The sequence below is a fragment of the Stegastes partitus genome, unplaced genomic scaffold (assembly GCF_000690725.1).
Source record: "Stegastes partitus isolate 25-593 unplaced genomic scaffold, Stegastes_partitus-1.0.2 Scaffold1435, whole genome shotgun sequence".
Lineage (NCBI taxonomy): Eukaryota > Metazoa > Chordata > Actinopteri > Pomacentridae > Stegastes > Stegastes partitus.
The window spans coordinates 95,038-114,860 of NW_007579166.1; the positions used below are offsets into that span (position 1 = coordinate 95,038).

Consider the following 19,823-nt stretch of genomic DNA (forward strand, 5'->3'; position numbering starts at 1 on the left):
TCATGCGTGTAAACAAAGGGATGTGCAAGCTGACCTCGATGTCGTTCCCCGCCGTTAGCAACAGCAGCCACTCCAGACGGCTCTGTTCTGTGTTTGTTTTGGGTCAGACTCTCACTGATGTACATTTTTTTTGTGTCCTGTCGCCCCAAAACTCTTGAACAGCCGTAGCAAGTTCATAGGTATCATCAGCCAGGGCATCACAGCAGCCACAGTCATATAGTCGTGTTTTATATTGAATGTGACACTGGTTTGGAGATGTGGTCAGGTGTGCAGCAGATCTGACCTTCTCAGTGAAACAGGAGACCTCTGGCGCCCAACAGTTAAAGATTTGAATTAAATAATGTTTATATTTTTATCCTTTCTGGATTTTTCTGCGACAGAAAGGAAAAAAGACGTCGAGACGCTGCACCCAGACTTCACCCTGTTGACCTTATAGTCCTGTTGCGTCACTCTTTGATGGCCGTGGACACACAAAAACCTCTTTCAGAGACTAACACTATGTTTGCACAGTCATCAAATTCCTCTTTAGAGGAGGCAAAGACGCCGACCTTCTCCCACCAGCAGCCTCAGCAGACGGTCACTTCTATTAAACCACCTCTCAGCGCAGCAGTGGATTTCTTATTTAATTATTTTAGATGTTCTTACATTGTTCAGCTTATTCGACATGTACAGCTCCTTATCAACATGTTGAGCATCGAGAAGCTTCCTGTGATGGGTAACGTTGAGGTGACTCAATGTTTTAACAATATAGTGTTTTTTTTTTTGTAAGCATCATTCTTACTGACCACCATAATTACAATCTTTTAAAAATTAACTTTCTCCTGCGAGCTGTAAAAGTGGAGGAGAGCTGCTGAGATCAGACGGGCCCATCAGATTCCTGCGGCGAGTTCCCACAGTTTAGACACTGAGGTGACACGTCTGCCTTATTGCTGGCTGTGTGTTGTGAAGGGAGAGTGATTGGGCAGCGAGACGAGGTCAGAAGGGCAGCGCTCTCTCAGGCTGAAGGACAGCGGACTCGTCATGATGAGGGTTTTCCTGCTGGACGCCCTGCTGACGGAACAGTTGTTAAGTTTTTGCAGTATCACAGAGTTTGTGAAGAAACCATCAGTAGCCAAACTGAAGAGACGCCATTTTGCTCGTTAGCTGAATAACATACGATAAGTGGAAGTAATCTGATAAATGTTTAGCACTGAATTGTCGTGCCACCCCTCCATCTGACATTAGGACTCAAGTGCACCTCGTTCAGCTTTTTGCATCGTTCCCAACTTAACAGCACAATAAATCATCAGATCCAAGAGTTTCAGGAATTCACAGTCATGCATGTGTTAGTAAGATGAAGGAATCTGTCATGTTTGTGTGTGTTTGTGGAGGAACTACTGGCTGGAATAATGACGTCTGCAGAGAACCACGTGTTATTATTTGCTGCTTCGTTCCCACACTGTGCTATTGGTATTCTGACCAAGATCTCTGAGGTCTGTGTTCACTGGTCCTTCCCTTTGTGCCGTGTTTCCATGGTAGTGTCGTCTGGGTTCGGTAAAAGGACTGTGTGTGTGTGTGTGTGTGTGTGTGTGTCGTGGGTAAATAACTCTACTAACACAAATGCAGCAGAGTTGGAACCCACCTCCCTTTGGCCGTCAAAACACGAGTAGCTTTAATGAGTGCGTTTTGAGGTGAAGACTTAGTTCGAGGTGAGGGTGAGCAGAGGTCTGTGTCTCCAGGAAGTTAAAGTAAATAGAGTGTAATGTCCTCTGAAGTGGCAGAAATATGACCGTGTGTGTGTGTTTGTAATTTTGAAGAGCAGATTGGCGAATGCAGGTTTAGTTTTGTGTCAAGAACTGGACCGTTACTGTGTAGACCCAAAGTTTGAAATGTTCAGGTTATATAGCACACATAAGGGCTTCAAAGAATGAACTGTTTGACAGAAGATCCTCCCAGGCTGTGAGGTGGTCGCTGCTACCTGGCCCAGCCTGACCCAGGTGTGACCCGGGTGTGACCCAGATGTGACCTGGGTGTGACCCGGGTGTGACCTGTACCAACAGAGTGTCAGCCAAGAAAAGGACAGTTTCCTTTTTCATCATTACTGCGTGCGTTTTTCATCATAGGAGAAAACAAACTTGCCAAATAAAAGGATTTCTAACAAATTCATCGAGTTGAACAACTGTCAAGTCTGTTCAGCTCAGAACTGTTCTGAAGAGCTGCTCGGGTCGTGTCAGTAATCCTGCTTTTATATCTGCTGCGTGCTGCTTTTCTCTGTTCTGACATTTCGACTGAACAAGTTCATCAGTCCTGAAGTTTTGGCTGTTTTTCAGAGAGCACTGAATACCTGACGTGATGCTTTTACTCTTTGCTGACAGTTTATAGGCTAAAGAAATAAACAGTAATTCCATTATGAGAACTAATGTTTGCATGTGGTTTTACTGTATTTGGTTAAATTCAGAGAACAGGGAAGAGGAAACACTGCATGTCTGTTGGTGACTGTCTGAAACTGTGCCCTCTTTCTGTGCCCTTAAAAGTAAAATGTCTCCTGCACCACCCACATGACAGCGACACAATAGCAGCGCTGTGGTTTTGTTATTGCCGGGTTCATTCTGCCCTCTGCTGGACAGCACTGGTATAAAACACTCCTCCTCACTGGGGGTTGATTCTTGATGGGAAACAGTTCAGTCAGTAATCGCAGACTGGAGACTACATAGCTGTCATTAAACAACTATTCATGTTCTAGTTATGAATCAGTCAATGAACACATCAATAACAAAATCAGATGTGTGTCCAGTTCTCTGTGAGGGAGCTCCACACTTCCCCCTCTGACAGTACGGTGACTTATCTCACTGTCTGTGTGGAAACATGCTTCGGGCTTTACCCAGACATCCATGGAGGGGTCAGCATGGACAGCACATGCCTCCATAACAGAATGCATTCTCAGCAGCAGTACATGTCTCCAACATGTAGATATGGAGGACTAGAAAAGTAGTATGATAGCAACAGCTGGGTGAACATGGTGCAGCACTCGTGGTGTGATGTACATACGGCGTCTACGCGAGGTCGTGTGCACGCGCTGAACATACAGCGTAACCTACATGAACAGAACAAAGTCCTCCAAATGGACTCCAGTGAACTGGAACATTAGAATAATAACAACGACAGCACCTGTGCCTTCCATGGCTGCCTGTGAGGAGAGTTTAATAAATCAATCACCGCTAGAAGCCTGTCTGAAGGCCCCTCGTTAGCCATGCACTGCTAATGAAGCATAAACAAGTTCAGCTAGCCCTGGCCACTGGGAGCTGATTTCACAACCAACAGGATCAGTGAAGCAAGTTAGCAGCGAAGGGAACAATGTTCTCTGATCTGCACCGTCAGAACACTGTGCAGGATTGTTCTGGTGGAGCTCAAACTCTTCTTAACCTGCTCGCTGATGACCAAACTAATGGAACCACTAGTTAACAAAGCGGCACACCGAGGAACCAATGATGCTCCCCGGATGCCGGTCCCTCACTGTTGTGTCGTTTGCATAAATAAATCTTGAGGTGTGTGCTTTTGGTCTTTTGCCTCTAACTTCATGTGAACTGATGGTGCAGCGCTCATGTTCTTGGTACAGTGAGGTACAAAATGAAGAGTGATGTTTCAGAGAAGAGAAAGATCCGCCTTGTTTCTGTGTGTGGGTGTGTGTGTTCATTCACAGTGTGTGTGCTGATGCCATGTGTGTACGCATGCAATAAGTGTCGCCCTGCGGGCACAATAGCCGGCTGTCTGAGGGGCTCTGACATGTCAGGACTGCAGCACCCACGTCCACATTCCCTCCATGCTGGTTGTGGGTGGCGTCTCCGGGCCGAGGCAACAGTTAGTTCTGGGGACAGAAAGAGACAGAAGGGCATGGAAGAGGAGGAAAGATGAAAACCAGGATGGAAGTCTCATCGACAGACAGGTATCCCTCTATGAGTGTGTGAGATTTATTGTTGTTCATGGTCGGAGGAAAGCCAGTCTGCAGTTTTTTGTACAAGTAGAAGCATGTTTAGGGTGAGAGTTGAGTTCCTCTGCTCAGATCTGGAGTGAAGTTCTGCTGCATCATCACCACATGCAGTCTGGATGTGAGCTGATGGATTTACTGTGTATGATGCTCTGCATTAAGTGAACTTTTTAAAATTCTCATTAAATTTCTTCATATATGATATTGAGGTAGGGCTGCAGGTGGCTCGGTGGTTAGAGCCGTTGCCCCACAGCAAGAGGGTCCTCGGTTGGTGTCCCGGTGAGGACACCCGGGATCTTCCTGCGTGGAGTCTCCATGTTCTCCCCGTGCAGCGTGGGTTCTCTCCGGGTTCTCCGGCTTCCTCCCACAGTCCAGAAACATGTTGAGGTTAATTGGTGATTGTAAATTGTCCGTAGGTGTGAATGTGAGTGTGCTTGGTTGTCTGTCTCTAAGTGTAGCCCTGTGATAGACTGGTTACCTGTCCAGGTGAACCTGCCTTCACGCCGAGTCAGCTGGGATAGACTCCAGCCCCCCATGACCCTGGTGAGGATGAAGGTGTAGAGATGATGGATGGATGATAACCTACTGTTTGGTTGCATGTCACACAGGACAGCTTCTCAGCAACTTTCAGTACATTTTCTGAAGTTGCTCCACATCAAACACGATTACTCCTGAAGCTCCAGATGGTTGGCTGATGTTGTGGTGATAATAACACGCCATGGACCACATGCACACGTTACAGTGAGTTCAGTGGACTCACCAGATCTAATCCAGACCTCCATGTGGATGCATGTTCATATCTACAGTGTCTGATACATAATTATACTGATGTTCTGTATCATGATGGAAGGTTTTAGGAGTTTGTGTCTTCCACTGTTTTCACTGATGTTCACAGTTTGTGAAATCAGAGAGGTGTCATTTTATAATCTTCTTCATCATGTTCTTCTCATGCTGACCCTCTGTAGGCACCGAGGCACTGTGGGCGACCCCACTGAGTCACCCCATAGTCTGGAGCTGCAAATACAGTCATGAACAAACGTTTACATCCACTTGTTCAGACCATGTGTGTCTCATGGAGTTTGGAGTTTCCAGCGACTCCTCTAACTCTAAGCAATCATTTTGGTTATTTCATAGGTTTATTACAGGTCTTCTGAGAATATGACAAAATCTGCAGAGTCAAAAATATCCATACAGCTCCTCTAATACTTGTTTAAATGTCCTTTATCCATTTGGCACTTTCATTATGTGTTCACAAGCTTCATGCAAGCTTCTGGTTGTAATTAGATGTATGTTGTCTTTAAGGAAACGAGAAATTACTGATGTTGCCCCTTATTAGTGCTTCTCAGGGGCTCTATTTTACTCTCTGTTGTTTCTGAACCAGTTGTATGAACATTGCTACAGACTAGAGATGGATGAGTTTCAACAGGGATCAGCCTTCACTTACAAACCACTGAAGGGTGACGTGATTAACACCGATCACCTCGTCACAATGAAATGTTCTGCTGGGAAACCTTGGGTCAGGTTCCCTTGATGTGTACCAGCCACCTAAACATTGCTGCAGACCAAACACACTCCCCAGTGCCAGATGTGTGTGTGTGTGGGTGGTACAGTGGTGCTGAATGCTCCTATTGGATTCACACTTTAGGGCTCTGTTACAACCCAGCTCGCTGAAGGGAAGCAACAAAACCAGATGTAATTAGTTTAAAAGTATTATTTATTAACAGAGTTTAACAAAACTGCAAACCGAGGGAAAACAGGGTGTAAAGATGCTCGGTTAACTCAACAAACAAGTAAAAGATCTGATGGAAGTAGCTCACAGCCGACAAAACAGAAGATTAAGTTCACAGAAAAGCAGCTTCCTAAACAGGAATAAATCATATTAATCAGCACAACCAACCCTGTTTCAAGACACTTTACTCAGTGCCTTAAATACGTTTAGCTTCACACATGATAAATTTGATGCACTCAGTCCAGCCGCCCTGACAACTGGGCCGCTCCAAACTAAACAGACCGCCATCACCAGCTGGACCGTCCCATTGGCTCGTCTCCGTCCATCTGCCCTGGCCCGATTGGCGACTGGCGACGGCACACTGCCATTAACATAAAGAATAAAACACAAACACAAAGAAGGAAGGGCCGGCGGCCATAACAGGCTCCGTGGCAACACTTCAGCCAGATACACAAACAAGTTTAAGACGAGAGCCACACCTGCTTGTGTTTTTAGATTTTAAAATGTCACAACAGAATTATAATTGTGAAACTAGGAAATGCACTGGTGCACCATGCTTGTTTGTTCAGACTAAGGGTAAAGTGAGAACCTCTTGTTGTCGGTCCTGTGTGTCTCTCAGTAGTGTCTCGGTACAGGTTTGGGCTCAGACAAGGACTGACCACATGGAACACATGCATGTGTGGTGAGGAGTCAGAGTGTTGAGCTTCAACCTGCCTGAAAGAGAGAGCTCTGCTAAGCTTCTTTAAGACAGTCAACTCTAATTAATTAGAGGCGAATAAGAACAGCCACTCTGTGAATGAACACGTCTGGATTAGCCGAAGACTGAAGTTACTCTCGTTTGGCCCCGCCCCTCAGGCAAAAGGGCATCGGGGTCGGTTGGGCAGGTGGCATCAGGAAGCAGCCGGTCAGTGGGGAACTTAAACTCACTTATTTTTCTAGTTTCACACTCATAGCAACAAAGATATTTTCTGTTTACGACAGCAAGTTCAAACAAACATATTATAAGAATGACATCACTGTTTAACTGCTGCTTTCCTCGTCAGAATGGATAATCACTGATACGATAGGACACCAGCTGGCAATAGCTCAGTCTGAATCATAAATTACTTCTTTGTGTCTTTGTCTGATGCTGGTAGAGATACACAACTGTTAAACCTAAACCTTATCACAGCAGAAATGACATGCCACAGCTGAAAAATCACATCAATAATGTCTTCTTTTCACTTGCTAATCACTTTACTAATGTGGATGCTGGTCCACTGTCATGGCTGACTGGACCACTTTATGGAACTGAACCGTCTTTAATTCAACATGTACTTTGCATGCTGTGAAAAAGTCTATTATGGTAAAGCAGCTACGTATGGTTTGCTGAACAATGTCCTGCCAGCTTTAGTAGTTATCTACACACCAATAAGCCCCAACATTGAAACCACTGACTCCTAGAAAGCAGCAGCCTTCTCAAGCTGGACAGTGACCTCTGCCACAGTAGAGCCGAAGGGCCCAAAGATCTGTGGCTAATGTCTTGGTACCAGACACCACAGAACACCCACAGAGGGTGGGAAGACAGTGGTTGGCGCTGTCACCTCACAGGTTAATTGGTGATTGTAAATAGTCCGTAGGTGTGAATGTGAGTGTGCTTGGTTGTGTCTATATGTAGCCCTGCGATAGACCGGCCTTTAGATGCAGTTTAGACAACCTACAGAGGACAAAGCGGTGTTTAGATAATGGATGTATGGATTTAAATCTACTGTAAACTGCGGCCTTAAAGCAGCTTATACACTCGACCCGCTCGCCGCCGGTCCAGGCACACAGCTCCGGGGGGAGTTGCAGATTAGTGAGTAAAATAGGCGGAGATTTCAAAATTTCCAGCAGAGCGACGCCACCATCCTCTCAAGCGGGAGGCTTTCAGGTGTTGCAAACACTAAAACACTGAAGTTTGCACAGTGCAACTGGATTGAATGGGTTTCAGAGCGCAGTGGCGCCACGTCCTATATGAAAGCAGCTGAGTGTGCATCGTCGCAATCTCTTAAACAGTCCAGACGTATGTTAGATTAACCTGTGATTGTTTTTATTGTCATTAGACATATTCACTGAGTACAGAGTCACTTCGTATAATATAATAAGGAATTTGTATTGGATTTAAAAGAAGAAATGACATGCTTGGAGTAGAACAAGTGGATGGTAGTTGAATGCTATCCAACATACAGTTATAAGAAAGTTTTTAGGGCTGCAACTAACAATTATTCTCTTGATTAATTAATTATACATGTAGTGTAGAAAACACTAGAGGATAGTGACGACAGTTTCCTGTCTGACCAACTCAGCTCTTGAAAAGTGACTGCCTGCTCATTATTTTTCTGTCAGTCAGCTAATCTATTGATTGACTAAAGCTCTAGAGGCCTTGTGGACGCCGTTCTCCTGTGTACACACCACCCACAGTGCTGCTTCTCTCCTAATGTGATTGGAGTTGGCTTGCATTAGGGTTGCTTGTCCTTGAGTGCGTCCAGGAGTTGTCATGCACTGCCTGAAGTCTGTATTTATAGCAGGCCGTCTTAGTGTCTTTTCTTGTCATTGAGACGGAGATCACTGTGTACCTGCTGTTTTGAGGCTGGATTAAGCCTCGGCTGCTGCTTCTGTTTCTTCCTGTGTGTAGAGTCATCGTTCTCCACAGCTCTGTGTGAAGGCCAGTCGCTGCAGGTGGAAGAACAAAGGGGAGGATCTGTAACTTAAGACTAGAAGTGCTTAGCGGGCGTGATTGGTGATCATGAAAGATAAACACGGAGCAACGAGACAAAAGTGCAAGAAAAAGCTATTAGTGCTGGGAAAGAGGAGAGTCAGCGACGGTGTGTGTGAGCAGTGAGGTTATGTGTGTGGGTGTCTGTGTGAGGGACGCCATGGGAGCACTGCTGAGCTGGTTCGCTGCTCGAGTTTCTGCTCTGGTGCTGGACACAGCTGATGCACTGAAGCGCTGGAGAGTGAGTATAAACTCTGACTCTGTGGGATTTTGTTACAGAACTTGTGTGTGTTTGTGTGTGTTGGACTGCAAGGTGGCTCGGTGGTTAGCACCATCGCCTCGCAGCTAGAAGAGGACACCGGTGAGGATCTTTCTGCGTGGGGTCTCCATGTTCTCCCCGTGCAGCGTGGGTTCTCTCCGGGTTCTCCGGCTTCCTCCCACAGTCCAGAAACATGCTGAGGTTAATTGGTGATTGTAAATTGTCCGTAGGTGTGAATGTGAGTGTGCTTGGTTGTCTGTCTCTAAGTGTAGCCCTGTGATAGACTGGTTACCTGTCCAGGTGAACCTGCCTTCACCCTGAGTCAGCTGGGATAGACTCCGCCCCCCATGACCCTGGTGAGGTGTGTGTGTAAATGTGTTTGTGACAAAGAAAGGTTTTGAAGTCTTGAAGTGAAATCAAAAACATGGAAGCGATGGTGATTGTTTCTCTTAAAAAGTTTGAGTAGAAAGTTGCTGCACGTCACTGAAGAGACGAGTTATGAGTGTGTCATGTCTCGTACCAAGTGTTAGGTTTTATTTAGGTTTTTGTCTTGTATTTGTGTTGTCTCGTGGCTTTTATTTTGAAACCTCTTTGCCCTCGTGTTTCAGGACGCTTGCCCTCTCCCCGGTGTTTCCTGTGTCTGATTGTCTACCCAGCCCTGATTGTCTCCACCTGTTCCTCATTACCTTGTGTGTGTATATATAGTCTGCGTCTCCCTTTGTCCTGTGCCAGTTGGTCTTGTCAGTTAGTCAAGCTTCACGTTCTAGCCCTCATTCATGTCCAGGATTTCACCATTCATGTCCCTTGTGGAAACGACCTTCAGGTTTTGTATTTTGTTTGCTACTTTGTGTTCAGCCTTTTTCCTAAATGAAATGTTTGAGTTGTTACTTTGTTTAGAAAGATTGTTAAGTTTTCCTCATTGAGTGATTTTTAGTTTGTATTTCCTCAATTGAGTGATTTTTGGTTCATTATTCTCCTCATTAGAGTGACGCTTTGAGTTTAGGTTTTTATTTGTTGAATGACATTTCTGTTGATACTTTTTGTAAATAAATCAGTTTGAGAACATTTTTGAGTTTTTTGGAGTCGTGCATTTGGGTTCGCCTTTTGTGGTCTTGTCAGAGTGAAGTTAACAATCACAGCTGGACTATCCAGCAAGAGCAGTTTAACATTCAGCGACATCCAAATGCATCAGCTTATGCAATAATCAATTCCATTCGTCAGGTTGCACATTCAACCAGCACGCTTTGCTGCTTTTGTTTTGTTTTTTTTTCTATATTTTTTCTGACTTTGCTGCATTATTGTGCATTTTTGAACTGGTCATGAATTCCCTGCTATGTCTGGCCCAGCAAAACCAAACCTCATCCCGCTCTCGGTCAGTGAAGATTTAGGACTGTAGCTTCTCGAGGATATGAACTGCAGCGTTGCACCGCTTTGATAAATAACTCCAGCCTTTTGCTCTAACAGACAGCTTCTGTGTTGCAGCTGCTGACACGTCCTCCCACAGTTCATCACATGACTTCATCATCTAACTTTGTTTTTTTTCTCTATTACAATTGTGACTTTGTCGTAAATACCAAACTTGACATAAACTTTGCAGGTTTAAATGTTGTATTATATTTGATGTCTCCGTGTTTAGTTCATCAGGGACTGATTGAGGATCAGACTTAAGATTCTTCTCCTCTTCTCCACAGCCCCACGATGCCATCGAAGAATCCCCCAACCCCTGTGAAGGATTAAGCTTAGAGGTGGGGGATTTTGGTGCTAACTCCTTGGAGTGGGGCAAAGGAAACACAGGAGGGGGCGACACATCGGATCAGCATTTTGACTTGTGGCACGGTGACACCCTCTCCACTTTGAGTCCGGACAGAGAAGACTCTCTGGACGCTCTGCTGGAGCTGCAGGACGCCTACAACGTTGGTCGGCGAGCAACAAGGGGCAGCTTGTACGCTGGGCACACCGAAGCCCGACGGAGAGAGTCGGTGTCAGCAAAGGACAGGGAAGCGACAGAGACTCATGCTGGGCGGTCCAGCTGTAGCAGGAGGAAAAGCCCAGAAAACCACGTGGACCCTAACATTTCCTTAAAGCTCAGCACTGGAGACCTGTGCTCAGTTGAGATCCGACCCCATCCAAGTACAGACAGAACAAAACCAGACTTATACCAACAGCAGTCCGATTCATTCGCTGTTTGCTCAGAGACTCAAGTCAAGTGCAGCCCAGAGCCATACAGTTTATGCATACAAAGCCAACACAACACAAACACTCTATCAGACACTCAAGGACTAAAGGTACACGTGAAGCTTGAAGAAAGCAACGGACTGAATGGAGCTACAGACCCAGAAACATGCACGGTACTTATAGATGTCAAAGGGGACAAGGTTGTGGAGACACGGCAACAGCGAAGCACTCGTAAACACAAGACATGGCCCCAAACACGAAACGCAGACATAGAAAATGTAGAAATCTGTAACGTTCAGGATGTAGAAGTGCAGAATCTTGAGCTGCTCAAAACTCACCCCGGAGAGAAACATACAGTTTTAAATAGACGCAATAGTTTCTGTAGCAATGAGCATCACAGACAGAGAGAAAACTTAGCCAGAATCAATAAAGAGAGCAAAATACAAGCTCTAAAAGTGCACAGTGAAGACAAAAGGGACTTGTGTGAAAGTGTGGGAACATATTATATTAGTACACATCACAAAATAGGGAGTAGTTGTAACGAGGACACGTGTAGAGCTGTTAGCAATTTCACTGATGCACAAAAATATGACAACATTTTTACACCAGCACACTCTGAATCTGAGGCAAAACACACAGACTCTCAGTTAGTTACAGAAATTACTGCAAGTTCAAGCATCACAGAAGCACGTGGCTTAAAGACCAGTTGTGCATCTCAGAGCGCAAAGTCAGAGCTGAGAGACACAGTCAATAAACCAACCAATGTGCTGGCACACCAGGTAGATATTTGCTGTGCTCAAGCCCTGCATCAAGAGAGCCCCAATAGGTCAGGGATCCACCCTCAGGTTTGTACTGCTGGAACAAAGCCCCAGGATGAGGCATGGGTGTCCGATGTCTGCCTCCAGCGGGAGCCGTTTGGGTGTGTTGGCACTACAACAGAGGGAGCTAAACCACCTGGGACAGTGAATGAAATCTGCTCCTCCATCACGTTTTCCACTGAGACCACAGCCTGTTTTCCACTGGATACCTGTGCTACTGAGCTGACTGTGTCTCCAAAGGGTTTTAAACAAACCTCGCCTGTCCTGCGGTCAGACTCTGAGAACGAGGAGCTCACTGAGAGGAAACCAGATCAAAAGCAACCTCTGAAAAAATCACAAGCATGGACCCAGGATTCAGTCCCTAATCACTTGGACCAGGGGGGTACTACGATAGATAAACCCACTAATAGGCAGTTCCTTTCTGTGGATGAGCTTTTGGAAAGGGTAGAGTCTGGTTCTGTAGAACTCGGGCTTAGATCAACTGAATTCCACTCTGACACACTTAAGGGGCCCAACGAATGTCTTCCTCGTGACTCGTTTTCGGATAAGCTGCTGTTTTTATCTGGTGACCGAGAAATAGAGGATTCCTCCACTCTGTTATCAGATAACTTTAGAGAAGAGAAGCGGAGGGTGGGATTGCCCTGCTCTCTTGTTCGACATAACAAGGGATGGGAATGGGAGGGTAGTCTGGTTTACCTTGACCGGGACCACATCGTGGAAGCAGTGAGTAACAACAAACTTGGCGTAACAGAGCGCTCTGAGAAAAATGAACTAAGGTTTTGCAAAAGTGAATTGCACATTGCAAGTGGTCCTGGTGCCTATTTTACTCAGTCTCTGCCTGTTAAGAAAGAAAAAACATCAACAAATCCTTCTGCTACTAAGCCGATTGAAGACAATTGCGTAGAACACCAGCAAAACCTTACCAACGTACAAACCTCTGTCGGCTCAACTTCTGGTAATTGTAAGAAGGATCAAGTGGGTGTGAGGATACCTGAACCTCCTTGTGGCCTAAAATCCTCTCTGCTGTCAGACTCCAATAATAACACCAAGGCCACCATAAAAAGGGTGCCGAGAGGGGAGAGTGGTGGCTGTTTCTCAGAGGGTGCCCAGAACAACTGCAAAAGTAATAGGAAACTAATTTGCCCCTTGGTTGAACCATTGAAAGGTGTGACCCTAGACCTTTTGGAATATGTAGACAAGCCCCAGGAAGATTCTGACATCTCCCTGTCTTCTTGTAACCACAGACCCAACTGTGAAAGCAAGGGCTTTGAATCTGGGCTGGGAAACGATCTTGATAGCCAGTGTATATTAGGTGTGTGCCATGAAGATGACCTGGAAAAACTAAAGATAGAGAAGAGAATAAAGGCTAACATTGCTGCAGAAAGTCTAGACTGTTATAACTCAGAACAAATTGGAGGCTTTAAATCCTTAGTGTCAAGTTCACAATCGGTCAGTGAATTTGAAAAAGAAAAACACTATTTTAGCCAATCAGGAGATCATAGCTTACCCAGCAAGAGAGACATCTCATCCAAACCATTGGAGGACGTTACAGTTGAATACAGACAGGACACACAGGTCAGCTTGCAAGCTCAACAGCAGGAAACAAAGGTAACAAGATTCTCACATCCTGATGCCTGCCTCAACCTACTTGTTGGTAGTGGTTTAGATGCAGTTCTGGAGGCTGAACAATCAATGGAAAACTGTGGCTCAACAGAGTATAATGTAGAAACAGAAAGAAAGAAAGAAGGTGAAACCATGAGGTTTGCTGAAGAAGTTCAGGATATTGTTGACCTTTCAGGGGATATGTCCAATCCTAGGCTTGCACCCCAACAGACTGAACAAAAAGGAGAATCTTTAACTTCTCCTGAGTTAGACCCTGAGGGGAACCCAGTAGCACATACCCTATGCAGTAGTAGTGAAAAGTGCTGGAGACCTGCCTATGATGCAGTGTCTTACACGTCAACCAGCAGCACCTGTGATGAGTTGGAGGATCCTGCTGTTTCAGGCAGAAATGGGAATTTTGACAAAGTGTCCAAGACAACAAAATCAAAAGGCAGTCAGATAGGACATAAGACCTCTAAGTTTTCTATGTTTGCTAAAATGCCTTCTTTTAAAAAGACAAAAAGCTCAAAGGGGTCCACAAGTGAGGAGGTAACTTCATCAGATAGAGGCGACGAGGACTTTCTGTCTGAGCAAGGGGCACAGAGTGTCACTTCAGATGGGGAAGTTTTCATCAAGAGTGACATCATTAAGCAAACAGCCCACCAGGAATTTTCCTCAGTGCATTATGAGATAGAAGAAGAAGACCTTGACTTCCTGCCCTCTACTCCCCACACTGGCCATCTCCATCACCTAGTCCACCAAGGAAGTGGTTGGGATGATAATGGAGGACTCAGCCCGGACAACCCCTTTCTTGGAAATGTCCATTCATCTACTGGGCAGAGCAACAAGAGGACCAAGAGCATCGACAGTTTAAACATCCGCATGCGTTTTGCACAAGCACACAAGTCCCTTTCCAGTCTGTTTGAGTCCCGTTGGATGGACAAGGGAAATGAAGAGCCAGCCACTGTGAGCACTGATCTGGATTCGGGTAAAGCCAAACAGTCGTGGAGAAAGCTCAGAAAGACCAAGGAGGCGGAGCTGCTGAAACGAGCTTTTTCACTGCCAGATGGGGAAAGCGGCACAACAACGTTTGAGCAGGAGCATCATCAAGACTTTTTGTCCTCTCCACCCTTGGACCGGCTCAGCAACCCAGGATCACCATCCCCCCTCAGAACCCTTCGCCACACTGATCCCATCTCTAAGCGGGCAGTTCCACAAAGGCATGGAAAGGAAAACTCCAGTGGATGTAAATCTGAGGGGCAGACAAGAAAATGTTCACCCAATAGTTTACCTGCACCAACATGCATGTCTGATCAACCTCCCTTTTCAAATGTTTCCGCTGTCCCTGTTTCACCTTTGAGCCCCCACCCCCTAACAACAGTTGATAATCAGCATGTGCTGTCCTGGACGAGGTCCCGCCCAGTGGCCAGTGGCCACCTGACTGAGAACCCCCTAAGACCAATAAGCCCTAAACCAAACAGCCCTAGACCAGCAGCCCTGCACAAAAGTTTTTGCTACCCTCATTCACCAAGGCCCACTTCTGTCTCTCCCATCATTCTGGGTCAGTCAGTCAGCGTGGAAGGATTGACAGAACCCCCAGGAAGACCTAAGTCCCTAAAACCTACAGCTAGCCCGCTTGGTCTCAGTCTTAGCCCTCTGGATGCAGCCGAGGGCAGAATAGACAGCATGTCACACATCAGCCTGTATACCATCGGTTCCATCAATGAACTGGAGGTAAGAAAAAAAAATCACTGTCATACACAAAAGCAGATTTTTGTAAAATATCAGAAGAAATGCGTGACATCTTTATAAAAACACTATCATCTTAATCAGCCCCAGACATGTTTTCAAGGGATCACAATCAAATTTCTGCGCTGTACACTTAAATGCTGTAAATACCCGTCTTCTTCTTCTTCTTCTTCTTCTTCTTCTTCTTCTTCTTCTTCTTCTTCTGTATCTTCAACATCACCATAAAGCTGTGGAGATGAAAGAGGCATTACTCAGACCTCAGTCAGGAAACTGATAGGGCCCTGGCTGCTTGGGAAACATGTTTGACTTCTGCCTGTAACTTACACTTCACTAACCCTGATTTGGAATTTAAAAAAAACAAAACAAAACAAAACAAAAAAAACACCCCAGAACAACCACCGCTAGTAAACTCTAGTGTTGGCATGATTTCCATACTGTAAGTGACCTGGCTGCTGTCGCCCTGACTTTCTACCAGTTTCTACAATTGTCCTGCAATGAACAGCCAGATCTGGATAACTTCAGAACTAGCACCACCTTGTGGCCTCCTCCCATGTGGTACAAAACAGAATAGCCCTACAAAGCTGGTTGCTTCAACACAAGGGTTTTCCTAAATGAGACACCCACTCAGTACCACCAGCAGACTAATTACACCATCAGAGTTGGTTGTGTGGGTAATGTTTTAAAAAACATTTTCTATTCAGTAATGTAACCGAGAGTGAGATCTATTTTTGAAGAGAGACGTGAGAAGATGACACATTTCTAATCAGTCATAATTAGACAAGCACACAATCAGCATGCTGCACAACTAAGACGAGATAAACACGAGACATAACAGATGCACGAGTCACATAAATCAGTGAACAAAAGCAATTACAAGAACCATAAGAATACCCGATAACAATGCTGTAAAGTCTCCAGGGAATGTAAAAGACTCTAGCCTAATGGAAACTTGCAGAGCATTTCATTTAAAATGTGCATCGTACCAGTTCTGCCAACGTGAGTGGTGATGTGGGACATCGAAGGTGAAGTAGTTACCGGATCATATAGTGTACATATTCCTTACTGTTTATAAAGCTTTGCAAGAGTGATGTGAGTTGGCTAATATCCAGAGGTTTGATGGCAGGACAGTCACTGGTGGAAGTAAACAAAACACTATGAACCATTTTCTCTGCATTTACAGTTGAAACCAGAAGTTTACATACACTGGTATAAAATAGAAGCTAAACTGAGGGAAAACCAGAGTGAAATCAGAAAAGGGACAAAATTACACAAACCTCTACAAAACTCTAAATGTACACCTATAGGGGGAAACCTCAGGTGACTAATGTGAATAAACTAAAACTAGAACAACAAAACAGGGATGCTCACGGGGCTGGGGACCAAACTAGAGGGGAAGGCTGGTTTTGGGGATGCAGACTGTAACAGGTAGAGCTGGAACCAAACATCCAAATATTCGGTCGCTGTGGTGTCCGGATATTAGTTTTGAGATTCGGATATTCGCCTCAACAAACTTGTTACTTTAAGAAATGAAAAAAAGCTGTTTAAATGCTGCACATCTTCTGACAAAGGTGCATATTAATTTAAAGAGTTTTAGCATGTGAAGTGTAATTACAAACACTGTGATTGGCTGCTGTGTCTGAGAGTTCTCCAGGTTTACTGTGAGACTTCTTGCTGCTTCTTGGGCAACATGGTTGTGTTTAAGATGTTCAAACAAATCGCACTTTCCTTTACTTTCTTTTTTTTTTTTTAAATACTTAAGTCAAAGTGTCCTCTACCATCTATTCCTTTTCTGCTCCTGTAACTGTTTCTGTTTCTTTAATACGGGGCTAATTTTTGCTCTTGTCCTTATCCCTGATAGCTGCTAGCTATGAGGGAGCATGCTCTGTTAAACACACTCTAGCCGACAGCAGCTGCTTGTTGTTTATTAGTTAGATAATCTTCCTTAGATGACTGGTATAGATAAGTAAAACCATGTCAGTTAGACAATTAGTCAGTCTGTTTGATTAATAGCTTGCTCTACCTTGAAGTGTACAAAATGAGCATATTTGATACATTTAATAAAATGGAAGTGTACTCAATACCCTTTGAATGTAATTTCGCTTTTCAGCGCTTTTTTTGTTATGTTATGAGTTTTTTAAAAAGTCTGGTTATGTGTAGATATGGTGGCTGGAAAGTGCAAAACACTTTTACAAGTAAAATCAACCGGAAAGGGAATGTACCATCTCTGGGACTGAACCAGAAGTGGTAACGGGAAGCGGCCAATCAGAGTTGTTGTTGTTGTCATTTATGGAGTTCATGGTGACCCAACATGGACAGCGACCGAGTGATGTTTTGCCTGTTCTGTGGCACAGCTGATAAACGCAGTTTTCTGGTCCATGCCCCTTAGAAATTCTAAAGACCGACCATACGACAAACAAAAACGCGTTAATCGGCTCAAGTAAAAACGGGCTAAACAGCACTCTGTTGCTGTCCATGTTGGGTCACCATGAACTCCATAAATGACAACAACAACTCTTGATTGGCCGCTCCCCGTTACCACTTCTGGTTCAAACACAGAGTCGGTACGTTCCCCTTCTGGTTGACTTGTGTTTTGCACTTCTGGCCACTGTACGTAGAACCCTGTAGAACGGACCATTTTGGAATCAGAACAAAAGAACGACTGTAAAGATAAAGAAAAGACCAACAAAGCAGCACAGTGAAGGCAGTTTGGGGTAATAAATCTGATCCTTGCTGTGTAAATACCCCTTGCATGTAAAATGCATAAACTGATGACCTGATAGCATAAAGGGTTGGAACTGACAATCTGGTTCTGGTTCTGTGTTGATCCTCCTGGTGCATCATGCAGCACTGACAGTACTGACTGCCTGCTTGTCCTGCATCTGCAGGAACTACCAAAGTAGAGTTCCAGGTTGTGTGCTTCATAGGCTTTGGTGTAGAAAACATGACTGTGACTAACAAGGTAACTGTGCACTCAGAAGGCCACACGAAACAGCCGGCGAGCCGCGAGCCGGTCCAGAGCAAGGAGGCTGCTGGAGGCCATGGATGAGGGGAAGGCCTCTGTGGTTTATGGTGGGCTGAGGACTGGCTGCTGGGTGGATGTGAGCCGTGATGGAGGTGGCCAGGAGCAAAGGCCAAAGTGTTCAGATGATTTCTGGGTTGAAGAGGAAAAGAAATACAAACACAAACTGGCCAGAGCCATCAGGGGGAGTGTGGGCCAACTCGACACACTGTTATCTGAAGACCTGGGAAAAGTAAGACGCCACCGCGGTGCTGCCAGCTGCTAAAACCAACATCCAGACTCTGGAAGCCATTATAATCCTGATCTTCTTCCACCTCTGCCTCATTTCTAACTCCTCCTGTTGTTCCTAGACAATCTGTTTCTCTGGTGACAGTTTTTCATCAATACGAAGCCTGGATGTTTCTGTCCAGTCTTTACTTCCTGTTTTCTGCCTTCTGGTCTGTTTTTTCCTCTCTTTAGTTTGCACTTAGATTCATGGATGCATTTGGTTCTTTAACTCTCATGTAGTTGAGTCCAGTTAGTGAAAGCTTAATGAATGCATAGTATAAAGATTTATGATGACACCATTGATCTGACATAGTGCTCCATCCCCACAGACAGATGTCACCTTGGGAACCACTGAGACCTTCCAGGGAATGCCCCTGAAGGCCCACTGCTTCTCCCAGAGCACCCCCGTCGGTCTCGACTGCCTGGGCTGGAAAAGAAGCGTCTCCCTGTCATGTGAGTGTCTCCTCTTATTTAGACTCTACACTCTTCAGATTCAGTGCGAGTTGTTTGTTTGTTCACCGGCTGTTGGAGCGTTTGAACCTGTGACACTCTGGTTATTCGATGAGGATGTTTCTAAGCAAAACTATGTTTATTTATTTCATCATTCCCACCGTTTGTCTTTGAGTTGCTTAAATAAGGACAGTATGCTCCTCTTCGTCTTTTTAGAGTTGGTTTTCATAATGTACACGTGTGGCTGAATTACTCTGGTAAGACAATTTGCAATTAGAGAGTAATTTTGAAGAATCTCGTGTCTGCTGACTGAACTCACATATTCACAGATATGCACATATGAAATAGGCAACAGTGTAGAGTTACACCTGATCCGCTTTAGAGGATTGTTTTCATAGAATACGATAATATAATATAATATAATATAATATAATATAATATAATTTGGATGAACAGTGATGAGTTTTCAGGATAGTACAATTCACACAAAAACATGGAACAGATAAAACACTCTCCACAATGAGTCCAACATGTGCAACCACCTCCGTTTTTTTCTTTGTCATTTTCTTTTGGTACGTAAACACAGCTGAGCAAGTGGCGTGGATGTGGCAGGAACCTCTGACTTGTACTGCCGTTAATGGTTAAGGTTTGAATTAAAGCCCAGTAGTCGCTGGAGGTACATCAGATGTGTATGTTCTATGTGTAGCCTCCAGTTTACTGTAGGCGATCGTGGTCATGATGTGACATGACTGATACCAGACAAGAACAACATTTTAGTGGAGGGAGGTAAACTGTCACATGTGCATGCCACTATGGGGCACTTGACATAATGAGGGCAAAACTTGACAGTGTTAGAGAGAGAAGCCCAACACTTCCCTTTCATACAGGCTGAATATAATATCAGTTATAGTATTTTAATGACCTGAACCACTCCTCTACCCTGATCATGAAACATTTGTTAAGTTATGCAGTTTGTCCTCGGCACGTCCATCCATCCATCCATCCATCCATCCATCCATCCATCCATCCATCCATCCATCCACATCATCATCATCAT

General features: G+C 44.8%; 1 protein-coding gene across 2 annotated transcripts in view; it reads left to right on the top strand.

Moving 5' to 3' along the window:
• Nucleotides 1-19,823, top strand: part of arhgef4 (Rho guanine nucleotide exchange factor (GEF) 4) — an 89,148-nt gene that overhangs the window by 13,783 nt on the left and 55,542 nt on the right. The window contains exons 1-4 of one of the 2 annotated variants that reach the window (XM_008299586.1): nucleotides 3,871-3,922; nucleotides 10,378-15,015; nucleotides 18,006-18,281; nucleotides 18,646-18,769. In XM_008299586.1, coding sequence (XP_008297808.1) covers nucleotides 13,372-15,015; nucleotides 18,006-18,281; nucleotides 18,646-18,769 — 2,044 coding nt within the window. In that variant the 5' untranslated portion in view covers nucleotides 3,871-3,922; nucleotides 10,378-13,371. Of the gene's footprint in view, nucleotides 1-3,870; nucleotides 3,923-10,377; nucleotides 15,016-18,005; nucleotides 18,282-18,645; nucleotides 18,770-19,823 lie in introns of those variants that run through there. The other variant, XM_008299585.1, reaches the window with a different exon arrangement.